Source organism: Sinohyriopsis cumingii, chromosome 7, assembly GCF_028554795.1.
Source record: "Sinohyriopsis cumingii isolate HCF-2022 chromosome 7, ASM2855479v2, whole genome shotgun sequence".
In the NCBI taxonomy this organism is placed as follows: Eukaryota; Metazoa; Mollusca; class Bivalvia; order Unionida; family Unionidae; genus Sinohyriopsis; species Sinohyriopsis cumingii.
Genome location: NC_142967.1, coordinates 86,067,891 through 86,084,187, shown reverse-complemented (window position 1 = coordinate 86,084,187; position 16,297 = coordinate 86,067,891). Strand labels below are relative to the sequence as shown.

The window sequence follows — 16,297 nt, the reverse complement described above, 5'->3', positions numbered from 1 at the left end:
GTTGTTTACAGAATAAAATATAAAAAGAATTCAGGTAAAGTAGAAAATAAACTTGATTTTGGATAAGGTTAAGTCCAATATACAGTATGATCCCACTATAACACGGTAGTTGGGAGCCATAGAAACCAACTGTGTTATAGACTGGAAACGTGTTATAAGCAACCAGGTCAGTTAGATGAAGAAAATGATGCATGTAACCAAAAAAATCGGGGGGGGGTGGGGGATTAGGTAATAAATGCAGGCAGTAAAATACTTGCTTCGTTGGCACAGTTGCAGTCTTAAATTGATGCATATTAAATGGGAAATAATCCTGTGGTGAAAACAGAGAAGGCGTATATAATATTTTACTTTATTTAGAGAACCATGAATTGGTACATACACATGTATACTGTTTATATATACAGGTCTAATGTATAGCATGAATAGAGTATCAACACCAGTACGTCCCAAGTCGGTAAAAATTAATTTGCATTTTTAGCCACAGTTGGTAGCGTAAGCATAAACTTTTTCTCTGTGTTATATGTTTAGGCTCAAATAAACAATAACACAGAAAGAGTGAAAACAACAACTTACAAGCCGTTTAAAGTTTAACAAATAATTTATTTCCCTGGAAAAATTCTGTACAAATAAATAAAGGAGAAGAACTTATGGCTTCAAGAATCAAATCCAAAAATAATCCAAGAATAATCCATGAATTAAATTGCAAAAGTCCTAGTAATAAATGTTCTAATGATTTCAAGTTCGAATCCTGATGGAAAATCCAAGATGGATGACGATGACTTATGCTGTAGTCAATACTGTGCTTATCTACAGTTCCATGTAGAATACAAATAATGGCATTCCAGTTTCAGAAATCCAAATTAAATTTGTAAGCAATGTCTTTCCAAAATTTCTGTGTGAGCACTCCTCAAAATATTTCCAGAGAAAAAAGAATTCATCCTTTTGAAATCCAACTGATCTGAAGAAAATTTGTACTCAAAATCTGGCTACAACAAAATAACTTGACATCAGTGTAAAAACCCCAAAACTGAGAAATCTCTCTCTATGCATCTCTATTAAAACTAACAAATGCGCAGTAATGGAAAAACCGGAATTGCGAAATTGGAAAGGAGGGGGGTCATTGATCATGCTTATGTCACGTACACCAAAAATGACCCTGACGAAAATAAAATAGAACTTGTTTACGAAGGTTGCTACAAATTCTGAAACAAGGTCAGGAATTAGATCAACACCTGGTGTTTACAAAAGAATGATTCAGTCCAACTGATTTTCTGGAAAAATATCGTCTCCAGTGAATAACTTTACATTATAATAGCATACAATAGAAAATTGTTTTTAAAACTGACAGACAATTAAATTAAAATAAATATGAATTAAATCAGATATACATAACACCTGCAAAAAGTAAATTTTCATGGCACAGTAAACTTGTTCCAGTCACGTTGGAAAATGAAAAAATCCACCAGATTCCATTGCTTTTATTTCAGTTTGGTACTGACTTTCTTTGAAGAAAAGTTCTTTGTTTTTATTGAAGATTGTAGTTGGCTTTCTTTGATTAAAGTTGCATATGTTATTGAAGTCACAACTAAAGGACAACTTTGGAGAACCAAACAAATGCCTGTTTCCTTTTGTGGCGGCAGCAACATCAGATAATTGTATTGCATAATTGAGAGTGATTTTTTTTCCATTTGCTTAGTATGTTTTCATAACAGTTGGTGCTTCAAAGATAATCCGATAAAAGATAGATTACAAGATAATGCCTCATCTGGTTGATCTCCGCTTCCAGAAATGTCAACAACAAAAAAAGCGGATATCTCACAACATACAGTACTCATGCTCGATGTCAACATAAGCAGATTATGAGATAATGATGTACTGTTAAGATGGTTTGTCAATATGGACAAAGAAATTGTTTATGTAACAAGAGATAAATTCAGTGCATTTTATTTTGCCGCCAAAAAGGAAAATAAAATTGCAGTTTATGACATTGGTGAAGCCCTACGAGATCCCAGAATAAACTTTTCACACTTTATTTTTCATACTTTTAAGAAGAAAAAACTATTTCTTCATGTATGAGAAAAATACATATAAAATTTCAGGAGCCACGCCACGATCATCTTGTATTATACATGTGTGATCTCTTCCCCAAAATGATAATAAACATTTTACGTTGTTTACATACTTTTAAAAAAGTTTTTTTTGTGTGTGTGTATGAGAAAAAAACATGTATATAAAATTTCAGGAGCCACACCATAACCGTGTTATATCCGAATTCGTATTATAACGGAGCGTGCTATAGCGGGGTCACATTGTACAATGAAACATTACAGTAGCATATAATGATTTTTTTAAAAAAAAATAACTTGCAAACAATGCAAATTATACATAACAAATGGAAAGATTTATTAAAGGTTTTTGAATAAAAAATTTCAACCCGTTTAGCTGTTTGGTTAATCTGATGTATTTAATTGCAATGACTTGTATGAAATTAACAAAACCAGACCCTTTCTGGTTATCACTGAAATATGACATTTTCATGTGAGACAGATTTTAATTTCTAACAGATGTAGGCATGCTGCATGTGAGACAAAGTTTTAAATATCTAACAGATGTAGGGCATGCTGCATGAGAGACATTTTAATTTCTAATAGATGTAGGGCATTCTGCATGTGAGGTAGAGATTTTAATTTCTAACAGATGTAGGGCATTCTGCATGTGAGACAGATTTTAATTTCTAACAGATGTAGGGCATGCTGCATGTGAGGTAGAGATTTTAATTGCTAACAGATGTAGGGCATTCTGCATGTGAGACAGATTTTAATTTCTAACAGATGTAGGGCATGCTGCATGTGAGGTAGAGATTTTAATTTCTAATAGATGTAGGGCATTCTGCATGAGACAGATTTTAATTTCTAACAGATGTAGGGCATTCTGCATGTGAGACAGATTTTAATTTCTAACATGTAGGGCATGCTGCATGTGAGGTAGAGATTTTAATTTCTAACATATGTAGGGCATGCTGCATGTGAGGTAGAGATTTTAATTTCTAACAGATTTAGGGCATGCTGCATGTGAGGTAGATTTTCATTTCTAACAAATTTAGGGCATGCTGCATGAGAGACAGATTTTAATTTCTAACAGATGTAGGGCATCCTGTATGTGAGACAGATTTTCATTTCTAACAGATTTAGGGCATGCTGCATGTGAGACAGATTTTAATTTCTAACAGATGTAGACATGGCTACCAAGTGTTATCAGCAGTAATTTGGACAGGGATTAAAGATGTTATTTGATTATGGGTGGATTACTAAATAGCTCAAGCTGCATAAAAAGATGGTTTAGCGTCATTGTTTACAGTTTGTCAGTATGTTAAGCATCTCTTGTCTCCCAGTGCTAGAACACCAAAATCTAAGTAACTGATATATTTCCTGAAATTCAGTGATGGATGAAAGGAGGAATTTCAGTGTTTGGAATTAAAAGTACATGAATATACATTTTACCATTCTGATAAAACTGGTTTTAAAATCTACTACAGTGGGAAGAATAACATTACACGTCATGCAGAAACCCCTCTCATGCAAGCATATTAAAAATGACAGCAAAAATGCCATCACTTAAATGAATGTTCACTCAATCTGCATCCAAATAAGATACACATGTCAAGACACAGGTTGCCAACTTTATTCTCAAACATAATCTCCCATTTATAGTAGCAGATCATTTTTCACATCGAGTCAAAACAACTTCCCTGACTTGGAAATCACACAAAAGTTCTTGTATATTTGAATAATGATACATTACCAGTCATCACAAGCAAGGGACAGTTCATTATTATTCATGCAAGATAAGTAAGTGCTATTAAAGGTAACTAGTGAAATAAAGAGAACAGAAATATTACTGTTCCCCATTCATCAGTTATGTACTTCGCTTTGTACACAAAATTGACACAAGAAATCTGATGATCTTCATAAGGTGGAGGTAGCTACAATCTTCATAAGGTGGAGGTAGCTACAATCGTCATCAGGTGGAGGTAGCTACAATCTTCATAAGGTGGAGGTAGCTACAATCTTCATAAGGTGGAGGTAGCTACAATCTTCATAAGGTGGCGGTAGCTACAGTCTTCATAAGGTGGAGGTAGCTACAGTCTTTATAAGGTGGAGGTAGCGACAATCTTCATCAGGTGGAGGTAGCTAGTCTTCATCAGGTGGAGGTAGCTACAGTCTTCATAAGATGGAGGTAGCTACAATCTTCATCAGGTGGAGGTAGCTACAATCTTCATCAGGTGGTGGTAGCTACAATCTTTATAAGGTGGAGGTAGCTACAGTCTTCATAAGGTGGAGGTAGCTACAATCTTCATCAGGTGGAGGTAGCTACAATCTTCATAAGGTGGAGGTAGCTACAATCTTCATCAGGTGGAGGTAGCTACAATCTTCATAAGGTGGAGGTAGCTACAGTCTTCATAAGGTGGAGGTAGCTACAGTCTTTATAAGGTGGAGGTAGCTACAGTCTTTATAAGGTGGAGGTAGCTACAATCTTAAAAAGGTGGAGGTAGCTACAATCTTCATAAGGTGGAGGTAGCTACAATCTTCATCAGGTGGAGGTAGCTACAATCTTCATAAGGTGGAGGTAGCTACAATCTTAAGAAGGTGGAGGTAGGTACAATCTTCATCAGGTGGAGGTAGCTACAGTCTTTATAAGGTGGAGGTAGCTACAATCTTCATAAGGTGGAGGTAGCTACAATCTTCATAAGGTGGAGGTAGCTACAATCTTAAAAAGGTGGAGGTAGCTTCAAATGGCACTCCAGCAGTGTACTTAATACGAATAATTTACCATTGTCTTTCAAGAACGTCTCCATGAAAAGCATGTTTAAGGTTTCTTAGAGACAAATTAGATCAGACTTGTTTAATAAAAAGAAAACTAATGGGCAGCTCACATAGAACAAAGGATGGTCCTATCTAAGTTTAGAGATGTCCCTGGGTTGAGTTTTTTTTTTCTTTCTCCAAAGCTTTTATTCTAGGATTCATGGTAAGCATACTCATAGGTTGACATGTCTATTGATTCTTCAAAAGAGTTGGACTGGTCATTGTTTATGGTATTTAATACAGTTTTGTACCATTATATAAAACTTGTAATTTGTTATGCAGAAAACTGCAGAAGCAAAAGGAACAGCTGTGTGCATGGTTACAAGAACAAGGGGCCAAAGATAACACCAAACCAGATGATGATGTTGCAGTAGTCCAACAGGAGCTAACTGAGGTGAATATGTTATTAGTGATTGATTGTTTAATTCATATACCACATCAAGGTTCATGAGCCCAGACCTTGACCTTTCCTTTAGCACAAGTTTGTTTTTGTTACTTTTTCCTTAACTAATTTAAGGATTGCCATTAATCTTGACATACACATCCATCCCATGGTCTAGTTGGACCTAAATGAAAATGGTGCCCCTTGGACAGCCATTGCAGTCACCATGGTGGCCAGATTTGAAAATCTTGTTATTGCTACTCCTTATGAATGGATGGTTACATAAACATGTAGTTTTTGTTAAAAGATTTCTTAATGATATGTACATAGTTGGTGCTGATCTGACCTTCAATATGGCCTTGGTTTTAATGGGGAAAGGAGGGGCATGACAGGCCATGAGCTGTGCCATCACCTCCAGTCTTATCCAACAAAACAAGAGACAGCCCTCCACTCTCCTCCATCAGAGGCTGTCAAGAAGGGATCAGTGATCTTACAGACCTCAGAGGACAAGTAACATTAGTCCTGTTATTCCCTATGAATGGTAATGGGACAAACAAAACATGCACCCTTTCCATCCTAGTGACTCACTGAGTGCCCAGAGGAGCTGGCTGTGGTGGGTCCTTACCTTCTTTTAGGGAGCCTGGCCCCAGCCTACCTGTCACATTGGGTGTTGGAGGAGAAGGAAATCTAGTTATTCGATAAGGTGGTGAACGAAGTATACCACCTTCTTCCACAGACCTGTGTCCAAAGTCTTCTGTGCCTTAAGACACTATGATTCTTTCCAGTCTGGAGAGGCTTTCTGGATCCCACTCATGTTCAGATGTTGTTCTTCTCAGAGCTGGTTCAGCAACTTGTGCATAATTTTTCTCAGAGCTAAGAGTCCACCATGCAGGAGAAGGTGTTGTCGGTCCCTCCTACTCTACAGCCATTGGTCTCCACCTCTAGTAATCAGATGCCTTTCTGGGCTTGGCCCCTTGGGTCTCCCTTTTTGGACTTGTGTGCCTCCCTTTTTGGAATATCAGTGTTATCAAAACATCCAGAAGTTATCTCCCCTTTTAAAGTTTTATTTTTCATTTTCTTTTTCAGCTCATGGAAGAAATTGCTTCCCTTACAGAGACTTTAGAAGCAGAGAAGTCTATTTGTGAAGGACTTGCTCAAAAAGTTAAAGACTTGGTGTTGCAGCTTCCACTTGGTAGCTGAATATCCTCATAATAATAGGCTAATGGTGTGACACCAATCTCACATTTCTGCTTAGGTTGTCTGCATATACATCATAAGTGACAGTCATTTTTCCTGTGGACAATTTTGTCTGTCTGTCTGTTGAACAAAGCACTCTACTATCTGCTGTTAAGATTCATTTATTTGTGCTTATTTAAAATAAATTTATGAACAATTTAATTGTTTTGTCTGTCAAGGCCCTCAAAGATAAAACGTATTAAATTAAATCAGTCTTACTGTTAGACTTTTAAATAAAGGCTTTAAAATTTTGTACAAGGTTTCTTCCAAGAGTATAAAAAGCTGAAACATAGCCAACTTAAAGGAATAAAACTTCATGCAGAATCAGTCTTTTCCAAACAAATTGTCAAATTTTGTAATGATTTTCTTTCAGGTTTTAAATAAGTATTGCAGTTTCATTTAGGTCCCATCAGCTGACATTGATACAGATTAAAATAATTCAGTCCATTTTCTCACTTGTAAGGATGAACTGAATAAGAAAAATCTCAGGGAAATTGCAGTATTGCACAACAGAATGAACACTTAAATTGTGACTTTATTCTGAGTAACAAGCTTAAATTGTGACTTTATTCTGTTGTTGTAGGGTTTAACGCCATTTTTCAGCACAAGATAGGCTATATGTGGTGGCCAGTATAATTAGTGAAGGAAGAACCCAATTGTAATGTATTTAACTCCAAATACAACTGGCATAAGCAGTGTAATGTATTTAACTCCAAATACAACTGGCATAAGCAGTGTAATATATTTAACTCCAAATACAACTGACATAAGAAGAGTAATGTATTTATCTCCAAATACCACTGGCATTAACAGTGTAATGTATTTCACTCCAAATACAACTGGCATAAGCAGAGTGTAATGTATTTAACTCCAAATACAACTGGCATAAGCAGTGTAACGTATTTAACTCCAAATACAACTGGCATAAGCAGTGTAATGTATTTAACTCCAAATACAACTGGCATAAGCAGTGTAATGTATTTATATCCAAATACAACTGACATAAGAAGAGTAATGTATTTATCTCCAAATACAACTGGCATAAGCAGTGTAATGTATTTAACTCCAAATACAACTGGCATAAGCAGTGTAATGTATTTATCTCCAAATACCACTGGCATAAGCAGTGTAATGTATTTCACTCCAAATACAACTAGCATAAGCAGTGTAATGTATTTAACTCCAAATACAACTGGCATAAGCAGTGTAATGTATTTAACTCCAGATACAACTGGCATAAGAAGTGCAATATATTTAACTCCAAATACAACTGGCATAAGCAGTGTAATGTATTTAACTCCAAATACAACTGGCATAAGCAGTGTAATGTATTTAACTCCAAATACAACTGGCATAAGCAGTGTAATGTATTTATCTCCAAATACAACTGACATAAGAAGAGTAATGTATTTATCTCCAAATACCACTGGCATTAGCAGTGTAATGTATTTCACTCCAAATACAACTGGCATAAGCAGTGTAATGTATTTCACTCCAAATACAACTGGCATAAGCAGTGTAATGTATTTAACTCCAAATGCAACTGGCATAAGCAGAGTGTAATATATTTAACTTCAAATACAACTGGCATAAGCAATGTAATGTATTTCACTCCAAATACAACTGGCATAAGCAGTGTAATGTATTTCACTCCAAATACAACTGGCATAAGCAGTGTAATGTATTTAACTCCAAATACAACTAGCATAAGCAGAGTGTAATGTATTTAACTCCAAATACAACTGGCATAAGCAGAGTGTAATATATTTAACTCCAAATACAACTGGCATAAGCAGAGTGTAATATATTTAACTCCAGATACAACTGGCATAAGAAGTGCAATATATTTAACTCCAAATACAACTGGCATAAGTAGATTCAGCTAGAAAGATTAAGACTGGGTGATAATGAAAGAAGGGGAAGTCAAAGAATATGACAAAGTAAGAGATGGACAAAACATTGTCACATCACTAAATATGGAATCTTAACAAAATTTGTACCTAGGATATGAAACAATACAGAAAATTAGAACTGAAGTATTTAACTTACCTGCAGTAGTCTAAGAGTTGATAGATTCAGGTGTGACAGTTTTATCATGTGGTATCGTGTGATGTGAATCCAAACATTTTAATTGTCAACTATCCCAACCCCCTTCACAATTTAATCTGCATCTGCCAAGCATTACACCAGTATACCCCACTATTTATTAATTTATTTCTTAAAATGATTTTGTGTGTGTGTGAGAGTATGTATATATATATATACATACACACACTTTTGGAGAAGTTAATTACTGAGAATATCAGTTAAACTTGTTTTAAAAGAACAGTCGAGGGATGGAACAAATATACCTATTGTTGGTAGTGTCCTTTGCTGAAGGTTTTTCTTGCAAATTTCAGGAATCAAACTCATAGATGGATTTTTTATGTTTGTATCTTCATGAAAAGTAGACTTTTAAATGAAAGATATGTTTTATAAAATTTCACACTATCAGATGCTGTGCCTGAGTGGTGTACATAGTTGTGCTGATTTTAAGAAGATAAATAAAATGTAATACTTCCTGTGGGTGCAAAAAAAGTTACACAGAATTATCGGAATAAAACAACTCAGGCATATGCCTATTGATGGGGGAAAAATGCAGGTCTGGTATGTAGATGTTTTTTATTCCAATAAAATACATTTATTGTCAAGCCCACCTTGGTAGAACTACAAGATAACAATCACTTTTCATTTGATTATATGTCTATCCGTATAGACAATGCACTTTACTTCTTTTGCCTTGTCACTAAAAAACCTACTTGTGTTTATTAAAACACTAAGCCAAAGCAACCCTAGATTAAACTCGCTGGTAAAGCTCTTTTTTAAAACATCAATACCGATGTATTCCTCCCTCTTCAAATTTTGGAGGTGGGGCATGGGGCACTAACATAAATTCCATGGCTAGCTTTTCATCTCATATTTGTAAGATAACTTTATTAGATATAATACTGTTTTATCTGTTGGAGTTTACTAGATTAGTTCACAATGATCTCCTCATTCATAATGCACAAGAATCTATGAAATTTATGTCTTTGTGAAATGTTAACTACCGGTATTTGTATTGTAAATTTGTATCATATTCAGTACACAGTATGTAATTATTATATGTATAACTTAAAGCAATATATCAAGTCAGTATATTGATTGCAATATATATATATATATATATATATATATATATATATATATATATATATATATATCACAGTGGATTATTAGTTAATTTTACAGATCATGATGTCTATATCTATATTTATTAGAAATGTCAGTTCAGAAGTAAATAAAATGTATTGACATATCGGATATTTAATCTTTTATTCATTCCCAACCATGTATCTTAAGCAGTTTTGGGTATTATAGTTGCTTTAAATTATGTAACATATTATGGTATAACACTTGACATTATCAATATGACAAGTATGGTATAACACTTGACATTATCAGTATGACAAGTATGGTATAACACTTGACATTATTAGTATGACAAGTATAGTATGACACTTGACATCAGTATGACAGGTATGGTATAACACTTGACATTATCAGTATGACATATGGTATAACACATGACATTATCAGTATGACAGGTATGGTATAACACTTGACATTATCAGTATGACAAGTATGGTATAACACTTGACATTATCAGTATGACAAGTATGGTATAACTTGACATTATCAGTATGACAAGTATGGTATAACACTTGACATTATCAGTATGACAAGTATGGTATAACACTTGACATTATCAGTATGACAGGTATGGTATATCACTTGACATTATCAGTATGACAAGTATGGTATAACACTTGACATTATCAGTATAACAAGTATGTTTTAACCATAGTTTAATTTTTGTATGTTAAATTAGAAAATATCACGTATGTCATAATATAAAAGTTTGTCATACTGCGACAGCACAGCTGTAAGCATGTAATTTTTAGCAGTTCCAAATTCAATTTCTGATTATACTTATGCAGTTTTCCAAGATTTTTTTTGTTGTTATTGTTGTTTATATCTTAATATGATTTAACAGAATCAAGCTGGGGCCCCAAGTGGCCGAGTGGTCTAAAGCGCTCTTCGTTACGGATCACTGCCATCTCACCTCTGTCTGCGGCGGTTCAAGTCTAAGATTCAGCCAATGTGGGCATGTGAGAAAGCCTGCCAGTAGCTTCTCGTGGGTCGGTGGTTCTTTCCGGGGTTTTCCGGGTTCTTCCTCCACCATTAATACTGGCCGCCATGTATAGCCTATCGTGCTGAAAAATGGCGTTAAACCCCACAACAACAACAACAACAACAGAATCAAGCTTTTATGATTATTTTAGAATTTATTCTACTAGAATTATAAATTTCATTTGAAATGAGCACTCATATAAGTTCCTCTTCATAATAAAACATTGTTCACCAACCTATAAATATATCCCATCTTAAGAACGACGTTGTTGTTGCTGTGGGTTTAATGCCATTTTTCAGCACATGATAGGCTATATTTGGCAGCCAGTATAACTTGTAGTCGAAGAACCCAGGAAAACCCAGTAAGAACCACTACTCACGGGAAACTACTGGCAATCTTTCTTGCATACCCACATTGGTCAAGCCCGAGTCTCAACCCGGACATAGGTAAGATGACATTGATCCATAAAGGTGAGTGTTCTAGATCACTCGGCCACCCAGGGCCCTAATATTAACATTGTAAATGCGAAATATACAGTATTTACTCACTTATAAGTCATTACCGTTGTAAATGCATACTATACCATATATACTCACTTATAAGTCAGGTCCAAATGCAAACAACATAGACCCTTAGATCTGCTGACACATAATGCGATGGTGGCACATCTAGGTCTGTATAGTTTAGTCGTTTAATTTGACTCCTAAGTGAGTATATTCAGTAGATAAAACTTTCTCACTGCCAGCAATAAGTTACCCCAAACATATCTTACAAAATTAGAACATTTCTTAGTTCATGCCAAAACAAAATTAGCAAAATCATCACTTCATTAGACACCTAAAAGATTGACCTTTGCAATACAACTGCATGGTAGATGTATCAATCCAAAGCTGTGGCAGTAAAGTGTCACTGGTTGATGTAAGTTGGTCCAAACTTGACAGTGTCTGCATCAAATTCCATTTTTATGGACTAGCAATAGAAGAGACAGTTTGCAGTGACTATATTAATCCTCAATAAATCATAACTTTTGAATTTTTGCTCCAAAGAAAACAATGAATTCAGATAGGTTTTTCATGTCCAATGCTACTGTTGTCACAGAGACATAAAATAGTTTCCTATGTATATATGACGTATAAATAAGCCATGACTCGGCCTTGTGACATAATCAAGCTCTTTTTTTTTCGACAACTCGAGCAGTGCATGTACCTTTTGTGCATTTATTTCTTATAAGATTTTGACACTTGAAACGGGTGTTCTCTGTGGTGCAGAAATCTGTCTTAAAAGTTCAGATACCTTCCATTTTTGGATGTATAAAATTCCAACATCTCTTTCCTTGGTACCAAAGTTTTCTTTGAGTGGAATACTTTATCCATTTCTACCAAAGCAGGCATCAGTCATGTTGCATGCCAGCAATCGAACAACGTTCAAATAATTTAATGGGATTTAGCTAGATTATAGCACACTATGAAATTCTCACACTGTATTTTGTAACACTTGTATTTTATTCTTAGCGTATTTTGAAGAAAAAAGTGCCTTGTTTTTGGACTGCTTCGACCCAGGCCTACTGGCGCATTATGCAGCAGTGGATCTGGGTCTGTGCAGTTAGCAGATCAATTTGACTTGTGAGTGTTCAAGTAGATATTGATATACCTGATATGTGAGAGTGAGTGTGATTTCTGCTTTTCTTGATTTTGTTGTTTTTGTACCTTACTGCCCCTGTTTAGCTGAAGCTTTTGTCAAAGAGAGAAAACATTTATAAATTAAACAGTGAATGTAAAGTAAGAAAATACATACCATACTCCTTCAAAGTTTAAATATTCACAATATTTATATCCATATAGACTCCGTTTAGGTTAAGTGCCAAGAATAACTATTTTACATAGTCTAATTTTCTTGGCATATACAATGACCTCTCCATTCCCAACACATACGATTATTTTTGAAGGTGCATGTATTCATCCTGTACTTAGGCGGCAAATGTATCTGATCTTTCCTCATACTTAAATTGCTGATAGTTCTATCAGCAAGTTAAAAAGATGTCACTGGTTGAGAAATTTACATGAGTAACCAGCAGTTCCTTTCATTATATGGTACCATATTCATAATACCCTATGGGTAGTGTTGCAAGTCTATGCTCTTGAAATAAGTAACAGAAAAGAGTCCTATCTATAAAACGTTCTAAGTGAATCAGTTTAAATCCCAACGGAAGACGATGGTGTCTGTAATAGTCGGCGTTGTACTGATGTGTCAACAGTCTCTTGTTGAATCACAGAAAATATTATTCCAATTTTTTTAATTCTGTATAATTTCCAGGGAATGTCTTTGCCCAAGAATTATCAGAACACTTATGTATTTACACGGAAAAGAAGCACTTGAATTTCAATAATTTGAAGAAAATAAAAAAACTCGGCCCAAACTGGACTCAACATAAAACATCTTGATGTCTCAAGTGTTAAAGCACAACTGCTAGAATTCTTTACATAACATCAACTTTAAAACTAGCTACAACGCAAAATAGATTCCCCGATGGGGGTCAAGAGTTCATTCTTCTGGAACAAATAGAAGCTTGTTAGCAATAAACACATGATTCATATCATGTACTCCAGGTATGACCTTGGCTGAACTTAATGATTCTTACTCTGGGAAAGAATTAAAAAATCTTTTTATAAAAAGTTGTTTACTAAAACTGTAATTGATTGTGAAACAAGGCCAGCGAAAAGACACAAAATATCATTTATTAGTTGTTTACGTCGAAAATAAAATTTAAAAAAAATATCAGTCAGAAATGAACTCTATTCTGGACAATATCAAATCCAGTAGACAAAATTAAATTACGGTAGCATGTAATGGAATAAAAAATTCTTGTTTAAATCTAACAGACAAACAATTAAGTTAAATATACATAACAGTAGCCTCATTTCCCTATTGGCAGCCTTACTAATCTGATCTGGTCTGCTGAATCTTGACCTCAAAAAAGTGTTAGCTTGGACAACCTGACTACAGCTGTAGCATATAAATGCCACAACAAAATTACATGCTTCTTGGACAATGGTGGTGGTAGCCAAAACTAAAAGGAATTGCTTACCCAGTGGTATTATTTGTTAATGGAATATAGTACTGCACTTACACATGACTAAAATCAGTCATCAGGTAAGTGAAAGACAATCATCAATACATCTCTCTCTCTCTCTCTCTCTCTCTCTCTCTCTCTCTCTCTCTCTCATATAATGGGGCATACATTTTATTTGATCATGAGGTGCAAGAAGAAAAATGTGATGGAATATCTTTGTTATGGTTATTCATCTTCAAACGTGTTAATTCTAACGCACATATATGTAATCAAATTTAAACAACATATATTACTAGTGCATGCTGCTTTAGCACAATTCTTCTGATGTACGTTAATTTTTAATACTGACGATCATGTAATTGTTTAAAATACTTAATGTGGGGTCCTCTATTTTTTTCATACAGGATCTCTTCCCTAAAATTAAATATTTTTTTACACATTTTTTTTTCGTACTTATTGGAGATTTTTTTTTCTTTGGGAAAAATTACGTGACATGATAAAATTATTCGGATGACGTAATCCATATATTAGCCGATTCGGAATATAAGACGAAGCTAAGATTTTCTGGTCAAAAAGTATCGTCTTATAGACTGGCAAATCCTTTGGATTTATGTACTATTCCAATGGTGCTAAGTTCAAGGCTGCAGATTAGCATGATTCTTATGAGACTGGCTGACAGAAATTAGTAGATGCATCTTGTTTTGTTAAAGAAATCAAAATGCCAGAGAGACTTATAGATTCATGGAATGAATCATGGAATAGAACATTCACATGGGGCACGAAAAGAAAAAACTATGGAACATTATTAACTTTACAAACGTGGTGTTGCTACTCTGGAAGGAATAACTGCAATGGCAACCTTATGAACACCAGATGCAGAACTTTAAGCATTTGATTTTAAATGTTCTACGGAGAAATTCATTAAAGTTAATTTATTGTAAAGCTGCGGTGCTTTAAGATGAAATGAAAGAAAGTGAATAGAATTTGGTTGTGTTTCTTCTTCCAGGGTGTAAGTGTTATGTGTATTTTATTTGCATAGTTATATTATATATATATATATATATATATATATATATATATATATATATATATATATATATATATATATATATATATATATATATATTTCACGATATGGTGTGGGTTATGTAGGATTTCGTAGCTGACCTTGTCGAAAATCGGTGACAGTTTTCTAAACAACATTGTTTACCTTTTTCTGAATGAAGGATGAATATTAGAATTATCTTGATCCGAGTCAAAGACATTGTTTGCCATGTTTTTTATTACAATTATAGTAACAGACCTTCTAGTTATAATGACGGTTTTATCTTGTAAACATTTGGAACCTTCTAGAGTGAAATTTTCCATTAGGTCATTTTTTATATAGAAATTGCAATTGTGACCTAGGTCAGGTAGGACAGTATAAAAAAAAAATTTACAGGAAAAATTATTTATTCCTGCAATAACATCTGAAGCAGATATCAGTCTTATTGTAGTGTGTATTATCTCATTTAGGGTTGGAATTTATTTTTTCAATTTATTTGTTTGCTGGAATTACAACATGCTCATCTGAAAAATAAGAGCTGGCAAGTGAAATGCACATTGCCATTTTGCAATGGTTCCTGAGGGTTATCGACAAACGTTTAAGAATTATAGAAAAGAAACTTGACAAACCCATGTCGAAGGATAATTGCCATTTGGACCTGACCTTGTCCAAATCAAATTCATTTTCTTCCTGACCTGAATCATTGGGTTTGGTTTTGTAAACAAAATTTGTATCTCAGTGTGAGTCCAGAACATTGAAAATACCCTGTGAAATGCCGGATCTACCTGTTGTTTACCACATTTTATATTATAATTTTAGTAACAGACCATCTAATTATGACTAAGATTTTATACTGTAAACATTTGCGACCTTCCAGAATGAAATTTTCCGTTATTTAATAGTTTATTTTAGAACATGTTAATTGTTGTTGTTGTTGTTGTGGGGTTTAACGACATTTTTCAGCACACGATAGGCTATACATGGCGGCCAGTATTAATGGTGGAGGAAGAACCCGGGAAAACCCCGGAAAGAACCACCGACCCACGAGAAGCTGCTGGCAAGCTTTCTCACATACCCTCATTGGCTGAATCCGAGATTAGAATCGGCGCAGACAGAGGTGAGATGGCAGTGATCCGTAACGGAGAGCGCTGTAAGATCTGAGTAGATGCAGTTGTATGGTTGTTGTGTCCAATGCTTGATTAAGGCTGGAATTTAGTTATTCAAATTATTTAATTCTAGTGATTCTTCTCTGGAAACGCAAAGTGTTCAAAAATGTAATTTTTGAAAATAGAAACTTCGATTTATAGTGAAATTCAAATAAGGATTTATTCTTGGATTGTATTTTTGTGATTTAGCAATATACTTGGCACATCATTACGACACAGTCCATCAGTGGCACATCGACGATTTCAACGTTGGATTTATTTTGTAATACAACTGAAGTTTATTCAGACCTTTAATCATTAAGACATGTTAGAAATTCTATGAC

General features: G+C 34.5%; 1 protein-coding gene across 2 annotated transcripts in view; it reads left to right on the top strand.

Annotated features, from left to right (window-relative positions):
* Nucleotides 1-9,365, top strand: part of LOC149795664 (uncharacterized) — a 154,210-nt gene extending 144,845 nt beyond the window's left edge. For both annotated transcript variants that reach the window (XM_089965505.1, XM_089965504.1), the window contains exons 29-30: nucleotides 5,145-5,256; nucleotides 6,331-9,365. In XM_089965505.1, coding sequence (XP_089821631.1) covers nucleotides 5,145-5,256; nucleotides 6,331-6,444 — 226 coding nt within the window. In that variant the 3' untranslated portion in view covers nucleotides 6,445-9,365. The remainder of the gene's footprint in view (nucleotides 1-5,144; nucleotides 5,257-6,330) is intronic.
* The last annotated feature ends 6,932 nt before the right edge of the window (nucleotides 9,366-16,297 follow it).